General features: G+C 34.4%; 1 protein-coding gene across 1 annotated transcript; it reads left to right on the forward strand.

Annotated features, from left to right (window-relative positions):
- Positions 1-6990: 6990 nt before the first annotated feature.
- Positions 6991-17433, forward strand: LOC126708792 (30S ribosomal protein 2, chloroplastic). Its single transcript, XM_050408731.1, has 4 exons — positions 6991-7407; positions 7543-7641; positions 8482-8772; positions 16999-17433. Exons 1-4 carry the CDS (start codon positions 7039-7041, stop codon positions 17128-17130), a joined length of 891 nt encoding a protein of 296 aa, XP_050264688.1. The 5' UTR covers positions 6991-7038; the 3' UTR covers positions 17131-17433.
- The last annotated feature ends 2165 nt before the right edge of the window (positions 17434-19598 follow it).

The raw sequence follows: 19598 nt of genomic DNA on the forward strand, positions 1-19598 counted from the left end.
ACTTAAAACCTCACTATATATATTTGCCAAACTAAGAGGGAGGCTTTACACTTGTTCCCTTTTAATTATGTTCAATTTTATATTGCCAATGGCTTTATAACTCGATTGACACTTTTTGTATTTCCAACGAAGATGTCATGGGTTAAAATCCTCCATTCCCTAAATATCAAATTATAAAATATTAAAAAAAGTTTATATTTATTTTTTCAACAAAGAAAAAAAAAACTATTCATTTTATAATTGGACAAAGTTTGGCTACAGATTAGTTTGTAGTTAATGACTACAATTCTACTTAATATCTTTAATTGGATATGAATTTTGACGAATTTACTACTGGATAGCATTTTCTTCTTATATCTCAATGTTTGCACAATTTACAAAAAATCAAAGATCAATAATTATGTCATCAATTAAATGTTTAAATTTCAAGTTTTTGTAGTAAAAACTTATGCATAAAAAATAAGTTTATGGATCAAATAGTAAACATATGATTGATACGAAATTTGACTTACTTGTTAATAACATAAAAAATATGCAATTCAATGTTTAAATTTTCAAAAATGTAGCAATGTTAATTTTTTTTAGTAAAAATTGTGTGGCCAAACTTTGTTCTTTATAATTTCTTTTCAATCTGCTTATGATAGTGCAATAGTTCTTTTAATTTCATGATTGTTTCATTTAAATAACATAAATGTGAACTTTTGCAAATTTTAATTCTTATGAGCTTAAATTTCAAATAATTTCTTATATTCTTAATATTAAAAGGAAATAAAACACTTCCCCTTTACGTTTGGAGTAACTCACAACTCTCTTACTTATCTTTAAAGCCAATTACCAATTTCTCCCTTTATGTTGGAAAATTATCAAATACCCTCAATTTGTTACTTTCTAAGTTAAATCTATGGAATCTTTTGAATAAGTTATTAAATGTACATTATAAGAGAGAAAAAAAAGTTGAGAATTGCATTATTATTTTTCTTGGATTGCATTTGTAAGTATTATGTTTTCATTAAATTTAACTAAAAAAGTAACAGATTTTTGATTGTTACTCATTTCCCAAACATAGAGAATAAATTAGTTAGTTTAAAAAATGTGGGAAAAAATTGTGAACGAGTGAGTGAGTAAAGTTCTTTGGTCTAGTATTTTCTAAGTTGGAGGCTTATGGTGAGTGAGTATTATTAAGTTGGTTCACTAGCTCTAATAGAAATATGAAAGCTTGAAAGTATGATGAGATTAGGAAATAAAAAGCTTAGAGAGACATTGATGGAAAACTCAGTATCACAAACTGAGTAATAGTGAACACAAGTCAACAAACCCAACATGAAGTAAGTGAGTACTAAACCTCTCAAACCAAGCCCGAGGAGTCTGTTTCAAACCATATAAGGCCTTATGCAAAAGACAAACATGATTAGAACAGGAGGGATCCACATAACCTTGAGGTTGAGCCATATACACTTCTTCTTTAAGCAAACCATGAAAGAATGCATTGCTTACATCCAATTGTTTAAGATCCCAACCATAGTTAACTGCCAAAGCAAGAAGCAATCTCACAGTAGTAGGTTTCACCATAGGACTAAAGGTCTCATCATAATCCAAGCCATACTATTGGAGATAATCCCTTGCCACCAATTGAGCTTTATACCTTGCTATAGTCCCATCACTGTGCCTTTTCAACTTAAAAACTCATTTACAAGTAACTATGTTCTTGTCTATAGGTGGAGGAACAAGGGTCCATGTATTCTGTCTTAATAGAGACTAAAATTCTGAGTCCATATCAGCAACCCACTGAGGGTATTTAATAGCAGCATGATAAGAGGGAGGTTCTTGGTAAGTGTAGTTAGAACCAACCTTCAAAACCTTAGGCTTATGAATACCAAGTTTTGATCTTGTAACCATAGGGTGATGATTAACAATGGGTAAAGGATCAGGAGAAACAGAAGCATTAGGAACAAGTATAGTAGATGAAGAAGATGAAATAGGATCAGAAATAGAAACACTAGGAATTGAAGGAGCAGAAGATGAACTAGGCAGACATGAAACAGTATCAAAAGAAGAAAAAGCTGATGTAAAAGGAATGAACTTATAAAATGACTTTTGTGGAGAAGAAGAAGGTGCAAAAGTGGAATCAATGGGTGGAGATGTAGAAAGAAACCAGGCAGAATCAATACTAGAATTAGAAAAAGGAATATGTGGATTAGTGAGACAAAACTTATGGGCAAAAGGAAAAACATTTTCATCAAACAAAGCATAGCAGGTGGTATACACAATATTAGTAGTGGGATCCAACTACAAATATCCTTTTGAGAGTGGAGGATAACCAAGAAACACACACTCTACTGACCTAGGTTGAAGCTTATGCTTGTTATACACCCAAAAGTCTTAAGGGCTGAAAGTGGTGGAGAAACAGAATTTATCTTTTCCTAAGGAGAAATAAAACCCAAAACAAAAGAGGGTAGTCTATTTATGAGAAAAGAAGCTGTGGAAAAGGCATAGGACAAGTAATTAAGAGGTAGATGAGACTGATACAACAAGGTTAGACCAATTTCTACAAGGTGCCTATGCTTTCTTTCAGAGACACCATTCTGTGAAGGAGTATGGGGGCAGGAGGTTTGATGAAGTATACCATGTTCAGAACAGAAATATTGAAATTGAGAATTAATGTATTCACCACCATAATCAGGTCTTAGAACTTTAATTTTGGTGGAGTATTGATTCTCAACAACATTCTTAAAGTGCTTGAACACAGTAAACACCTCACTCTTTTGTTTAAGAAGACAGAACCATGTAAAACGTGTAAAATCATCAATGAATACAACATAGTAATTATAACCAAATAAGAAAGAAATAGGTGCTGGATCCCAAACATCAGAATGCACAATTTGAAGCATAGAAGTTGATTGTATTTCATGTTTGTTCAAAGGAAGTTTGTGTATCTTAGCACTTATACAGAATTTACAAGATGAACAACAGACATCAACATTATTAAAAGTAAACTCTGGATTTACAGAACGAATTGCAAGATGAAGAAGCTTTGCACTTGGATGTCCAAGTCTTTGATGCCAAAACAGAATCTGAGTAGAATTACTAGTTGACAGACCAGAATTTGAGATGATTTGGAAACCTGAGAAGTACTGTAAGCAGTAGGATTGAGAGAAGAGAGTGATGAAATAGCGTAGACACCATCTTTACTCAATCATTCGTAGAGGATCTTCCCCGAAGGTAAATCCCGAATGGAGAATCTATAAGCATCAAAATAACAACAAGCATTGTTTTTCAAGCAAAGTTTATGAACAGAGAGTAAATTGGATGCAAGATCAGGAACTCTAAGTATACTATCAGGCCTAAAGTTATGAGAAGAATTACATAACTCATCACTACCAATGTGAGTAACAGGGAGCTCTTGATCTTCCCTACAGTGATAGTCTCTAAACCAGAGGTAGGTTGTTGGTTGAGTGAAAGATTGGCTAAATCTGGTGTCATATGATCAGAACAACCAATGTCTGTGTGCCAACCATTAGCCCCATGAATCTAAGTTGAATTAGCCACCATTGCTACCAGTTTTGATGGAGCATGTCTTCTTTGAAAAGAAAAATACATCCTATGGTAGCAGTCAAGAGTTGTATGGCCACTCTTTCCATAAATCTGGCATTGTGGTCTTTGATTATGACTTGATTGTCCCTGAAATCCTCCATTATGACTTGATTGCCCCTGAAATCCTGGAGGTCTAGCTTGATTGGATTGTTGAAATTGAGACATATTCCCACTATTGAAAGTAGCAGGACTAGTATTATGATTACCACCATTGAAAAATCTACCAGCATGGCTTCTTTGATTAGTATTTCTGCCTCTGCCTCTACCAAACCCTTGAGACTAAAAATTTGCAGCCATTGCCATAGTATTAGCATCAACAAAACCAAATTTCTTCTTAATTGCTCTTTCTTTTGCATTAAGAAGTGTGTTAAGCTGTTCCACTGAGAGAACATCACTCCTAGTCCTTATAGCAAAACTGAAAGAAGCATATTTTGATGGCAAACCATCAAGTGCAACATGAAGAAGTTCTTCATCATCAAGTATGACTAACACAACATCCAATTTGTCTCGGATCTGCTTAATTCTCTTAAAATACACATCAATTGAATCTGTTCCTTTCTTTACAGAGTTCAATTCATTCCTGAGACTCATTACACTAGACCTAGACATAAAAGCAAAACGCTTTTCCAAGACTTTTCACACTCCTCTGCTTGAATTCTGCCCAATAGTAAGAGCAAGGAGGGAAGGAAAGAGTGTTGAGTTAAGAAATGTGAACAATGCCTGCTCACGATTCTTCCAACTTAGAAAAGCTGGATTGATCTCAGTAGTAACATTCCCAGAGGAATCTTTCAGAAATTGTACTAGTGCTACAACATTCTCATTAATTGCATCAATCATTGAGTAGGTTTCTAGGATTACCTCAATCTGGTGTTTCCAGACGATATAGTTGGAGTAATCTAGCTTGACTGTCACCATTGAAGACATATTTGATAGTGGAAGCAGTGAGGAATTGATCTGTGTGAGTGGATTAGTCATTGTGGCTGTGGTTGAGGTAGAAGATGAAGCTAAGCTAACGGAAGCCATGGAAGCACAGCTTTGATACCATGAAAAGAAAACTCTAGAAGGAAATCTAAAAGAAAAGATCTTTTTATAGAAAATGAGTGGTTGATTACATTGTGGAGCCACTGATCTGTTTATATACTATTCAAGAGAAAGAAAGGCTAAGCGTAGAATCAGGAAATCTGTTATAACAGATTAAGTAACAATTACTCATGCTAAAACAGAGAATTAAACCAACTGAACATTAAAACGATGCGTTTAAACTTTAGACATTAAACGCTGCTCCAAAACGTTGCGTATTGAACTTGAAGTTTAAATGATATGGTGCGTTTCATCTTCATTAGTATCTTCTTCTTCAGACTGCCTTTCAACTTCTACAATTCTTTCGAAATCATCCCTATTACATCTAAAGCAGTTCAAGCCATTATCCTGCACCCTAGTGAAGCGACAATGGCAAAAATAGTTGGAACAAAATGGATGGTGTTGTATGATGGATTTTCTACCACTATTAAAGGAGGAGTGGGCATTGTTTTGACAAAAGAGGCAAATGAAGCAATGGCTATGTCATTAAAACTTGATTTTCCAGTTTTCCTTTTTCAAACAATATGGTTGAATATAAGACCTACATAAGGGTGGCAAAATTCGACATGAGATTAGTAGGTTATGAATTGAGACTTAACAAGTTGTCATATTTGGATTAACACGACTAACCCATTTAATAAACGTGTCGTGTTTATGTCCAAATCATGGAACTCATTTAACTCGTCCAACTGGTTTAACTAAATATCATTTTCCCAATATATTCTACAAAATCCTAGGTATATAAACTTATAAATTGTTGTAGTTCATTTTGTTTGACACGTTGTGATTGATTAGTTATAATTTTGTGATATGTTTTAGTTTTGAGTGATAAAATCTGATAAATGGGCTGACACAACTAACCCATTTAATAAACAAGTCGGATTAGGGTTGAGGAATCATGACCCGTTTAATAAACGTGTCAGTCTAGTGTTAACTCATATAGTCGAATGCTCATGAATCAACACATAATGAACCCGACAAGCGAACATGAATTGCACCCCTAGGCCTACCTCACTAGTATAACCGTTGCTTGAGTGATGGGAATCAAACGTACATGAGTTGTAGATGACTTAAACCTCACTATTTGCCAAACTAAGAGGGAGGCTTTACACTTGTTCCCTTTTAATTATGTTCAATTTTATATTGCCAATGGCTTTATAACTCGATTGACACATTTTGTATTTCCAACGAAGATGTCATGGGTTAAAATCCTCCATTCCCTAAATATCAAATTATAAGATATTAAAAAAAAGTTTTTATTTATTTTTTCAACAAAGAGAAAAAAAACTATTCATTTTATAATTGGACAAAGTTTGGCTACAAATTAGTTTGTAGTTAATGACTACAATTCCACTCAATATCTTTTAATTGAATGTGAATTTTGACGAATTTACTATTGGATAACATTTTCTTCTTATATCTCAATGTTTGCACAATTTATAAAAAATCAAAGATCAATAATTATGTCATCAATTAAATGTTTAAATTTCAAGTTTTTATAGTAAAAACTTATGCATAAAAAATAAGTTTATGGATCAAATAACAAATAACATATGATTGATACGAAATTTGACCTACTTGTTAATAACATAAAAATATGCAATTCAATGTATAAATTTTCAAAAAATGTAGCAATGGTAATTATTTTTAGTAAAAATTGTGTAACCAAACTTTGTTCTTTATAATTTCTTTTCAATCCGCTTACTATAGTGCAATAGTTCTTTTAATTTTCATGATTGTTTCATTTAAATAACATAAATGTGAACCTCTGCAAATTTTAATTCTTATGAGCTTAAATTTCAATTAATTTCTTATATTCTTAATATTAAAAGGAAATAAAACACTTCCCCTTTACGTTTGGAGTAACTAACAATTCTCTTACTTATCTTTAAAGCCAATTACCAATTTCTCCCTTTATGTTGGGAAAATTATCAAATACCCTCAATTTGTTACTTTCTAAGTTAAATCTATGGAATCCTTTGAATAAGTTATTAATTATACACACTATAAGAAAAAAAAAAAAAGTTGAGAATTGCATTATTATTTTCTTGGATTGCATTTATAAGTATTGTGTTTTCATTAAATTTAATTAAAAAGGTAACAGATTTTTGATTGTTACTCATTTCCCAAATATAGAGAATAAATTAGTTAGTTTCAAAGATGTGAGGAAAAATTGTGAACTAGTGGATAAAGTACTCTTTCACCCTATTTATTTTTAAAAAGTTTTAGAGAAAAAAAAAATTATTCCCTCTCTAATCTCAGTCTTCAAATTACTTATAAAAAAAATAAATAAATAAAAGAAAAGGAAAAGACCTTTTACGTTTACCATCTAAATATTCCATTTTATCTTTTCATAACTGGAAAACAATGGCGGCAATAGAAGCTGTACTGTCTATCTTCTCACTCTACTCTTCTTCTTCTTCTTCTTCCTCCACATTCCTCTTATCCCCTAAGCAATTACCCTCTATAAAGCTCCATAGTTTCCGTTCTGTCCCTACTCTTTCTCTCAAATCCCCTGTTTCTCCTCAAACCCTCAACCTCAACAACCCCACAAGAAACCTTTCTTTCGTACTATGCTCTGCGGTGCAGGAGGAGGTGGTGGTAGAAGAAGAAGCAGAGCAAACCGAGGATTCAAACCAGAAGAGAAAGCTCTACGTTGTCAATTTGCCATGGACTTTCTCAGTTGCAGACCTCAAGAACCTATTTGGCGAATGCGGAACTGTAAAAGTTGTTGATGTACGTCTAATCTTCTTTCGTTTTTATGCAATTTTTGAATCATGGGTTTTGATTATTTTTTGAATTTGAGTTATGGGTTTTGGTTAGTATGTAAATTTGAGTAATGGGTATTCATTATATGTTTTGAACACGCAGATTATAAAGCAGAAGAATGGTAAGAATAGAGGTTTTGCCTTCGTGACAATGGAGTCTGCTGAAGAAGCTCAGGCTGTGGTTGATAAATTTGACTCTCATGTAAGTTGTTTTTGGCATTTATTTCATCTGTATATTCTGCCTGGCGTTATTTTATGTCGTTGATATGTGTAATCAATTTTAGATTTTTTGTAATCGATTTGGTTCCTGGATAAGTGGTTTTAGAAATTGATTTTCTAAATCTTTGGTATACGTTCTCAAATGTGTGGTGATTGTTTTGATTTAATGTGGGTTATGTTCACTGTCCAATTGACTCTGCTAAATGGAAACTTTGTAAGCGTGGTTAGTATGAAATAAAATTCATTTTTCGAAGTTTTCTGTTCAAATACATTTGCTAGGTGAAGTTTTGGCCAACGGAGGGAATATTAATTTCTAAAGAAAATACTCACATTCTCTTTGTTAGACTGTATTCTTAGTTCATTTATCTTCAATTTTTCTTCATCTTGTCCCTGTAGTTATCCTTTCAAACTGAATCAAAAATTCAAAATGCTCCCCTCTCTGCAGTCTATCTTCCTTGTTGCTAATGGCTAATAAAATGTAGGTGTAGGAAGCTTTGTAATCTGAAATTTAATGTGGAATGAGTGAGATAGTTAGGAGACACTGTTCCATTAAAGTGGCATTTACAGGTCGGTTTGAAGTCCTCCGAGCAGGCCAAATAGAGTCAAGCTTTGCTTTAAATAGTCTTTGTCCTTCATTTAAATTCTTGTAGAACTTAAATAAGGTTCACCATAGCTGTTGAGGACTTTACATCATATATACCAATATTCAATTTCTTGAATGTAAATGATCATAAAGACTGAAAATGACTTATTTACCATGTTTCTGATCTAACATTATAGGCATCTGGGAACATATCTATGAACTAAGGCTTTTCTGGTGCAGGAAATATCAGGCCGGATAATAAGGATAGAGTTTGCGAAGAGATTCAAGAAACCTTCTCCTCCACGTCCCGAAGGTCGTACTGCTGGAGAGACACGCCATAAGCTTTATGTTTCAAATCTTGCATGGAAAGTAAGATCTACCCACCTCAGAGATTTTTTCTCTGAAAATTTCAAACCAGTTTCAGCCAGGGTTGTCTTTGATACCCCTTTAGGGAGATCTGCTGGTTATGGCTTTGTCTCTTTTGCTACGAATGAGGAAGCAGAGGCTGCAATTTCTGCTTTGGATGGGAAGGTGATTAAAAAAAGAATATAAATCTTGTTGGTTTTTTTTTTTACTTATTCCTCTTATGCTTTCTCTATACTTGAGCATGGATGATACATTCCTTTAGATTACGATAAATAATAGGTTAAATGACTTATCAAAATAAGAAAAATAAATAATAGGTTGAATGGTCTGTGGTTGTGGTTCATAGTTTATACCTATGAATGATAATTTCTGGCTTAACTTTTTTCTATTACAATGTGTTGTGATTTAGGAGTAGTGGAAGCACATTCACACAAATAAGAAAATTAAACAAAACAAGACAACAATATTTAAAGTGGTTTGGCTAACTCCAAGCCTATGTCCACGGACAACGCCAACCAAAATCAACTATCAACAGTATGGATTACAACGACATTCAATCAAAACTCACAAACCACACTCACATACTCACACAAACAACACTCACAAACCTCACAATCCCAATGCCCAACAACTCTCTCCCACAAAAATAGACAAACACTCAAATTACTCTTTGAAGAAACCCATTACATGTTCTTTTAAGGGTTGAGTCCTCTCCCCATGTGGGAGAACCCTTGGGCAATGCCACCTAACCCTTTACAACAATGACTATTTATGAGATTCCAATTCTATTCCTTGATAAACAAAGAATGCTCAATTACTTCTTCATTAAGGAACTTTCCTTCCCTACCAAGGAAAAGTCTTTTATTGCACACCTAGGAAAACCTTTCCTTCCCACACCACAGAAACCTAAAAACAAGTCAAATTAGGAATTTGAGTCAATTTCTAATACTTTGACTCACAATGAAAAATCTAGTACTTTGTGTTTATGTAAAACTTTTTATGAATTTTATTAGAAATGTCTTGAGTTCTCCTATATTTTTTGGGTTTGGGACTCGGTATTGGTGTTTGTATTAGTGGTATTAGGGTCTCTATACCTATGCTCCTTTAGGTTGGATGTTGGCTGGCTTTTTTGTTTTGTACTAGCTGGGTCTTTTTACCTATTATGAGTCAGAGTCCAATTTTCTTTGGTCTAGTATTTTCTAAGTTGGAGGCTTATGGTGAGTGAGTATTATTAAGTTGGTTCACTAGCTCTAATAGAAATAATGAAAACTTGAAAGTATGATGAGATTGGGAAATAAAAAGCTTAGAGAGAGATGATGATAGACCTTGTACTTCTAAGTGATGTAGTAAATATATATATATATATATATATTTGAATAGTGATGTAACCATGGAGTTTTTAAGTTATATTTGAAGTAATTTAGAAGTTTGATATTCATGTTGGGGTCTATGGATTAATGGCTGGGTTGTAGACAATTCCAATTATTAATGTATGCTTAGTTATAGCCATCATGGTGCTTTATTCTTTTGCTTGAGGGAGCTTGGAGACAAAGGATGGAGAAAAGAATATTTATAAACTTGCTAAGATAGGGACATGAAAAGAAGACACTTGAATTGTGTTAAGTGCATTAAAGATGGATATTAAAAGGTATGAATAAAAGAAGAGGAGATTAAAGAGTGATGAAAAAGTAAGTGACAAAAGAAATTCTTGGTTTTGTTTGAACAATTAGGATAGAAACCATAGATTAAGAACAAATTGAGTAACCTAATTGAGGATAGAAACCATAGGTTTTGTTTGAACAATTAGGATGACCGGGCTAAAAGACACATCGAGGAGAATGAAAATGGAAAAATTCTTGGGACCTAATGAAATTCCTTTTGAAGCTTGGAAGTGCCTGGGTGACGTGGGTGTATGTTGGTTGAAAAATCTTTTCAATAAGATTTTAAGTGTTAATAAAATGCTTGGTGGAGAAGCACCCTAATACTTATTTACTAGAACAAGTTGTTCAAAACTATATATATTACTGTGGAATTAAGTTTATAAATATGAAATTTTGGGAGAGAGTTATTGAACTTAGGTTAAGACATGAAACAACAATATTGGAGAATCAATTTGGTTTTAGGCAATCTACCATGGAAGATATTTTCTTATTTAGATGTCTAATAAAAAAATATAGAGAAGCCCATAAAGATCTCCATGTGATTTTTATTGACCTAGAGAAAGTGTATGATAGGGACCTAGAAAGTTTATGTGTTGGATTTCTAGAAAAGTAAAGAGTTCTGTTGTAGTATATTAAGTTGATTAAGGATATGTGTGATGGATTTATAACAAGTGAGAACAAGTGGAGGCATCAATTTCCTATCACTATAGGCTTGGATCAAGAATTAGCATTAAGTACATATTTCTTTGTATTAGTAATGGATGAGCTGACTAGATCAATTCAAGATGAATTCTTGTAGTAACACGATAATGGATTAGTGTTCTTAAGGTGATTCAAGTAGAATCTTGAGAGGGAAAGATGATGAATTTCTTTGTCCTTGAGATTTCAAGTATGAGTGAATAGGAAAGGATGAATGTGAGTAATTGATGATGTGAGGGCTTGGGTAAGGTGTTTGGGGCTTGATAGTTTTGGCCATGGCTTAGGACAGTAGGTGGAGGAAGTGTTGAAGTTGGTTCTTGAAGGGAAATGCCCTAGGGTTTGATGGTAATACAACTAGAGTTTGGAGTTAGGAATATGAAATTGATGGAAAATGAGATAGAATGAAGTTGGTGGATGGATGAATGAAAGTGTGAATTCTTAGAGAGTGTCACCTTCTCTAAGTGAGACTACTTTAAGGAGCCTCTACCTTCAAGCAAGACTATTCTCTAGTCTAAACAAAAAACGTACAATCTTTATTCAATGAGAGAAATGGAAGTTATACTACAATAGCCCTAATCTAATTGGTCCGCAAGGCTCCATATTATTGGTTTCCTAAACCCCCATGTGCTCGTACTAATTCAGCTTGTGGTTACAAGAATTAACACCTTTGATTAACGTGCTTACAAACTCACTCTAGTCTATCTATTAGTAACTAATAACTAACTATACTAATCATGTTTAAACTTTGAAATCTTGTTCAATTGAGCTCCAAGTTGCCATCTCAAGTTTAAATCATGTTCATGGAAGTGAGAGGGGGCCAACATGCAAAATTCAGACCATTCTATCAAAGGACTGCTGATCAACACTTCATGGGGAGAGGAAGTGCTGATTGGCACTTCCCTCTCTATTGGGATTTTTGGCGATCTTCTACTTCTTGTGCGTTCCTATCATAGTCCCTTGGGGTATATTTTTTGGGCAAATTATAGTAAATCCACCTGAGGTTAGGCTCGTTTTCTTTCACCTTGCATACCCTTGGTTCAAAACTTGATACTTTGCCCATTTGATCTATTCTGTTAGGCTTCTGTAACCCACCTCTTCATTTCCCATTAAACAAACACATTTTTAGACGAAAACAAACATAAAACAAATATAAAAAACTAGGGTTTGCAATTTTTACAAAAAGGTATGAACATTAGAAATGAAATTCCAAACAATTACAAATCAAATTGTTTGAAATTAGAAACAAGTAAAAATCAAATGTAGAGATTCCAAAATTTTCATAACAAAACTAAATACTTCTTGCAACAAACACATAATTTCCCATCTTGGGTTAGGACTCCTCTGCCTCATCTGGTGCAAGTTGCATCTCACTAATGGTCCGTTTAGATTGAGGGGGAGGGAGGGGGAGTAAAGTAAAGTAGAGTAGATTTAGCACAAAATTAGCTTGTTTTTAGCCAACACTACTCTACTCCCCTCCACTTCCCCTTCTTTCCCCCTCCATCCAAACAAGCCATAGGTTCTTGAATAAAGCCTCCATCACAGTAAGGGCAAGAAATTGTAGTCCGATCTGGACCTTCGACATGGATTCCTTGCAAAAACAAAGGTGGTCGATCTGAGCTTTTGCTGTGGTGGCTGATCAGCTTCTCAACTCCACCATCGGAGAGAGAAAGAGAGAAGGTAATTATAATATTTATGGAGGTTGACTTGGGTTTGATTTTTTTGAGTGTATGTTTTTCATGTTTGTGAATTGAGAGAGACCAATACCACAATTTGATCTTGTTTCTCTTGTTCTTTTATGTTTTTTTTTTTTTTTTTTTGGGAGGAGAGAGACATAAAAGGGGAGCAAAAATACATATTTACCCGGTTTTTAACAGAGATAGGTTATGAGAGACAAACGGAACTAATTTTAGGTGGGCAAAGTGTCAAGTTTTGAACCACGGGTAAGCAAGGTGAAAACGGGCCTAACCATAGGTGGGTTTACTTAATTTGCCCATATTGTTTTTTAGATAATATAGTTTCGGTGGATGAAACTAGATGTGCAGTTATTGAAAAAGATAGAAATTTGAAGAAATGCTTTAGAGTTTAAAGGCTTTCAGCCAAGTAGGACTACAATAGAGTACGATGAAAGTAAGTCTAGTAAAAGTAGAAATAAAGATGAAGGGACTGTAATGCCAATGGCACAGCTGGAGGGGTGCTATTGTTGTGGGATAGAAGAGTCTTGGATAGGATTGATTCTTTTGTGGGCAATTTTTCGGTTTTTTGCAAATGGAAAGGGATAGAAGATGGCTTTGAGTTGATGTGCACAGGGGTCTATGGCCCTAATGATGACAATGTCGGATCTAATTTGTGGGATGAATTAAAGTAGGTGCACCAGAGATGGGACACACCGTGGTGCCTATTTGAGGATTTTATTGTGGTTAGGTTCACATCTGAAAGATTGGGTGTAACAGATTCAGTCCTGCAATGTTTGAGTTCTCTAATTTTATTGAAGAGCTTAATTTGTTGGACTTACCATTGGAAGGTGGACTGTTCACGTGGTCTAGCAATACAGACCCACCCTTTATGTCTTGCATTGATAGGGTTCTAATCTTGGGAGATTGGGAGGAACAGTTTCCTGATGTGACACAGAGGCTTCTGCCTCGCCTCCTTTCTGATTATAGTCTGATTTTGATGGAATTTGGGAGCATGGCACATGGGAAAAGTCCATTCAAATTTGAGAATATGAGGTTGAAAACAGAAGGCTTTGTGCAGAAAGTTCAAACATGGTGGAGTAGCTATTCTTTTAGAGGAACTCAGAGTTTTGTTCTCTCCCAGAAGTTGAAAGCCCTGAAAGAGGATCTTAAGCGATGGAATAAAATGGAGTTTGGGAAAGTAGGGGTTAATAAAAGGAGGTTGTTGGGTGAAGTGTTGAAGTTAGATGAAAAGGAAGGTTTGCATGGCCTTACCCAGGAAGAGAGGCGTAAAAGAGGGCAGGAAAAATCTGAGTTGGATAGCCTTATTTCCTTAGAGAAGATATCTTGGAGACAGAAGTCAAGAGCTGCTTCGTTGAAGGAGGGGGATTATAATACTAAATATTTTTACAAGTTGGCTAATTCTCACAGGAGAGATATAACCATCGGAGGGTGTTGGAGGTAGGTGGAGTGGTATACGAAGAAGATGAGGAAGTGAGGCATCAGATCGTGCAATTTTATGAGAACTTGCACCAAGAAACAAAGGGATGGAGGCCAAAGGTTGATGGACTTAATCTTGCTAGCATTGGGGAGGATGAATGTCGCATGCTTGAGAGGCCTTTTAAGGAGGAGGAAATTACTCAGGCGGTGAAGAATTTTTAAGGGGATAAAACCCCTGGTCCAGATGGCTTCACCGTGGCTTTTTTCCAGCATTGTTGGAGGGTGGTTGCGGCAGATGTGTTTGCTGTTTTTGAGGAATTTCATAAATATTGTAAGTTCAAAAAATCCCTTAATTCCTCATTTATAGCATTAATCCCCAAGAAACATAATGCTATTGTTAGGGAAGTGTTTATAAAATTGTGGCTAAGGTTTTGGCAAACAGATTGAAAGGAGTGCTGGATAAACTTATTTATGCATCACAAAATGCATGTGTAGGTGAGGGCAGATTCTGGATTCAATGCGCATGAGTGTTTGGATAGCAGAATCAAAAGTCACATTCCTGGCATTTTCTATAAGCTAGATATAGAAAAGGCTTTTGACCATGTTAGTTGGGAGCTTCTTCATTATTTATTGGAGAGGATGGGGTTTGGTGAAAAGTGGAGAGGGTGGATTCATGCATGTATCACCACAGTACAATTCTGTTTTGGTTAATGTCACCTTGTGGTTTTTTTTGGGGCTCTTCTAGGGGTTTAAGGCAGGGGATCCTTTATCTCTTTTGCTCTTCATCCTTATCATGAAAGTTCTTAGTAGAATGCTATAGAAGATGGAGGAGGAAAGACTTATTAAAGTTTTTTAGCTGGGAAATTCTATTGCTGGTGGATTATCTATCTTGCATCTTTTATTTGCTAATGATACCATTATTTTTTGTGATGCCAACACTGAAATTTTTTTGTATATTTGTTTGTTACTAACTTGTTTTTAGATGGTGACTAGGTTGCAAGTTAATTTGGGAAAAAGTGAGATGGTTCCGGTGGGTGAGGTGGAGAATATACATGAACTGGTAGATCTTTTGTATTGCGAGGTGGGATCTTTGCCTATGACTTATCTTGGCATTCTGTTAAGGGCTTCTTGTAAATCAATGGCAATTTGGAATCCTATTTTGGAGAAATTTGAACGTTGTTTATCTGGTTGGAAAAGGATGTACTTATCTAAAGGGGGAAGGTTGACGTTATTAAAGAGCATGCTTTGAAGTTTGCGTACCTATTATTTATCTTTATTCATCATTCCCACTAGTGTGGCGATAGAATAGAGAGGTTACAGAGGAATTTTTTGTGGGGTGGTTTATTGGAGGAGTTCAAGCACCATTTGGTGGAATGGGATAAGGTATGCACTCCTTTGGCTTTTGAGGGGGTTGGGGATTCGAAAACTTACCACTTTCAATCAATCTTTGTTGTTAAAGTGGCTATGGAGGTTTGGGTTGGAGGAAAACAAATTGTGGAGACAGGTTGTTACTGTTCAAGGCACTCATGGTTGTGGGTTCTAGAGGAGCATTAGAATGAAGGGAGATCATTTCTTAAGGTGCAGTCGGTTTGTTGTGGGTTCTGGTAGTCGAATTCGATTCTGGCATGATAATTGGTGTGGGGATCAACCTTTAAAACTGATGTTTCCTTTACTATTTGAAATTGTTGCGGATAATAATGCTTCTAGGGAATCATTATTGGAGAGACAGTTGGAGGGGAGGAGTAGGAATTGGCATGTGGAATTCATTAGAAAATTTAATGATTGGGAGATTGATGAGGTGGCTTCATTTTTCCATTTGTTAGACTCTCATACTCCCCTTGGAGAGGGGAATGATAGGATGATATAGAAGTTAAAGAGGAATGAGGAGTTCACTATGCGATCTTTTTATGAGGAATTGCATGGCTCAACCCCTATGCCTTTTCCTTGGAAGGCCATATGGAGGAACAATGCACCTCAGAGAGTTTCTTTCTTTGTGTGGACAGAAGCTCGTGAAAAAATTCCCATTTGTGAGAATCTAATCAAGATAGGTTTTTCAATGGTGAGTAGGTGTTGTATGTGCCATTGTAGTGGGGAGACTGTAGATCACCTATTGATTCACTGTAGCATGGCTTTTGAGTTATGGAGTTTTATTTTTAGGATGTTTGGGGTTCAGTGGAGGAAGTAGGCTTAGTTTTCTTGCTTTTTTTTTGTCTGTTTGCTTCCATGTACATGACCCTTTGCTTGGAAAATCTTGGTGAAGAAAACAGCCAAGTCTATTGACTAATGACTATGTCCAGTCGGCTATATGGCTATGTTGGGGAGAGAGTCTCAAGTTATCATCCACATTGCAGCATACTCATATCCCTGTTACACAAACATGCTACTCAGCTTCCTTGGTTCCCTTTTGATGTAGGAAAGAATATGGGAGAGAATTTTTATTGTTTGTTGATTTTTGAATTTTTATGTAATTTTAGGAGAATTTTATTTCCTTGATTTTAGCTGTTTTTAAGGGTTTGTTAGTCCAAAATAGAGTCCTATTGTGGTACTGTATTAATTAAGATATGTTTATGAATATTTTTACTTGAAAATTAATTTTTCAGGAGCTTTTAAATAGGCTTGCACAAACAAAATTCAAATTATAGAATTTGATTAATAATATTTTCGAAGAGGTTTTTCTCTTCTTTTGGGTGGATTCCAAAGTTTTTTCTTATGGATTCAAGAAACCCTTTATGGATTTAAGGGTTTTGTTAAGCTAAAATAATATGTAGCCCCTATCATGCTTTCCATTACGCGTCACCTTTTGCTTTGATAACATGTTTTGTCTTGGGTTCAATACCAGATAGTATTTTATGCATTTATTTTCAAGTGGATCATTTCTGATTGAGAAGCAATAAACGATTCCTTCATCTCTCCTCTTGCAGGAATTGATGGGCAGACCACTTCGTCTGAAATTCAGTCAAAAGAATGTTGATGAGGATGGAGTTGAAAAGGAAGAAGACTCATCAACTGGAAAAGAAGAAGATTTATCTGAGAATCAACAGGAAGAGCCGTAGATCAATAGGCCTCCTATGTTTGTCTTGATCCTTGGATTGTTGGTTTAGAGTAATCTGGCAGAAGCTGGAATTTTAACCTCAACTGGCCATGAACGTGATGAAAGGTCTCCTTTTTTGTTTGTAAATTTTTGCTTTCATCATTCTTTTCTTTTTAATATTATAAGTTCTATAGACTAATAGTTACTTTTCTCATGTATCTTAGTTTTGTATTCTTGCTGACATGTCACCTTCCTTATTTCAGATTTCTAGGCAGAAATTTAATTTGTACATTATGAATTTTCAAAGAAAGCCCTTTTTCTGGCATTGCTTGTTGATATCATTCTTTCAAGTATCTTTTGTTGACTTTATTTTTGATGCATCGTCTCTCTTTAGCACATGGTACTTGTTGAGTTTTCACTGAGCCGTTTAAAATGCTCTGTCGAGGCTCATGGTTCCAAGCCATGAACTTTTACCGTAGGAAAGAAAGATCAAGACTAACTGTAGAATTGTGAAGCTACTTTCTTGATTGGGTCCACTCAAAGTTTCATGTGAGCTGTGAGAGATAAGGCCCATTGTAATTTTGTAGGGTGATCCTGGGATAAATAAAGTTGTTTGAAGTGGGGAAGAGCTTTTTATTAGGATTACACAGGAGCAATGGTTACTTGTGTTTGGGATCCAAAGATGTATATGGTGCAAGAGTTATATTGGACTTCTGTAAAAAGTTAAAAGTACAAAGGTACCTTCTATACATGAAGTTATATCTTAACGCTATTGAAAGTTACGATCATATCATGTGTTGGTATTGATAACCCTCAGGTGGTTGGGGAAGGATACATCCTGGCCACAATGCATTAACATGAGTAGTTGAGATGATATGATGAGTTATAAATGTGCCTTTATAGTTTGTTTTCTTTTCTTCATAATTTCTTTGTTTAGAATGCAAATATGATAGGAATAGCTGTTGCATTACCAGTCAAAGTGAAAAAGGGGTCAAACCACTACTCTAATGTTTGGACAAGCCTGCTGCTTGTTGACCACTAGAGCAATGGTTGGATGGGAAAAGTTATTCTGTGGACCACTGCCCCTGCTTAGACTGCTAGCCCTTTTAGATGTCTGTAAGTTGTAATTTTGGATTATCAAAAAGGTAGTATTTTGTTCAAGGTAATGCTTTAGGATTTCTAAGCATTCTCATGTTAAGTTGCGAATAACTCAAATTCTCACCATCATTTTTGTGGGAATGTAGATTCACTTTAAAAAGATGGGGCATTCAATACTTATAAAAATAAAAACAAAAACAAAAAAAATGTTTTTATGCTTAAATGAAAATTATACATTCAATTTATTACCTTTTAAATAATTAAAATAGAACACTTCCCAATCAAATTTCTCTCATGTGTTTATTTTTCTTTACTCGTTTGGAATGCCAAAAAGAGAATCATATTTATATTTTTTCAAGGCTTGAGGAAAATAAATCATTTTGATCAACATGTCTTAATAAATTATGAAAAACAATTATTTGAAACAATTATTTTGGTCTATGTGTAATGTTTTTTTTTTTTTTTTTTTTGAGAAAATCTATGTCTATGTGTAATGTTAGACTATCATTTTAAGGGATTTGACTTAAAAGTCGCTTAAAAGTTATGAGTAATACTTTTGACATTTTTCTGTTTATTTTGGCAATAATGTTATAATGTTTTCTAGAAAATGAATTATTTTCTAAAAAATGTTTTCTATAAAACTATCTTATTTTTCTATGTTTGGTAGCAACCTTAAATGAGTTGAAAAACAATCATTTAACTTCCCTTATTTAGCTTACTATGAGATATAATTGTTTTCCAAAAAAATTTAGTGGAAAAAAATTTCTAAAAATAAGTCATACTATTTATGTTGACAAAAAATAGTTTTCCTTTGACTCATTTTTTCAGATGCTACCAAATATTAAAAAACACAGGAAACTATTTTTATACAAAATTTTCTATTAAAACCAACAAAGCGTATATTTATAACCTAAGGATATTTTAGGAACAATACATAATTCATATACAATTCTTATTAATAAACCTGTTAGAAATTGCATCAAAATTCTAATTTGACTTGGTTTAGATTTTTTTTTTTTTTTTTGTGTGGAAAGAAAGGATTTTCCTTGTTATGGAAGGAAAGTTACGTATTGAAAAAGTAATTGGGCATTCCTTGTCAGGAATATAATTGAAGTCTTATAAGTAGGCATTGTTGCAAAGGGTTTTGTGGCTTTGGGCTAAGAATTCTTCCACATTGGGAGGAGAAGACTCTTAGAAGAACATGAAGTTTGCTTCTTTTAAGAATTGTTTAAGTGTTTGTCTATTTATTGTGTGAGAGTTATTGGGTATATTGGGGTCTTGGTATTGTGAGTTTGTGTGTGAGGTTTATGAGTTAGTTTGTATTCATGAGAGATTTTGTTTGTGTTTGTAAGGTTTGTGAGTGTTGTTTAACTAAGTGTGGCTTGAATCAAT

The sequence above is a fragment of the Quercus robur genome, chromosome 12, assembly GCF_932294415.1.
Source record: "Quercus robur chromosome 12, dhQueRobu3.1, whole genome shotgun sequence".
Classification (NCBI taxonomy): Eukaryota; Viridiplantae; Streptophyta; class Magnoliopsida; order Fagales; family Fagaceae; genus Quercus; species Quercus robur.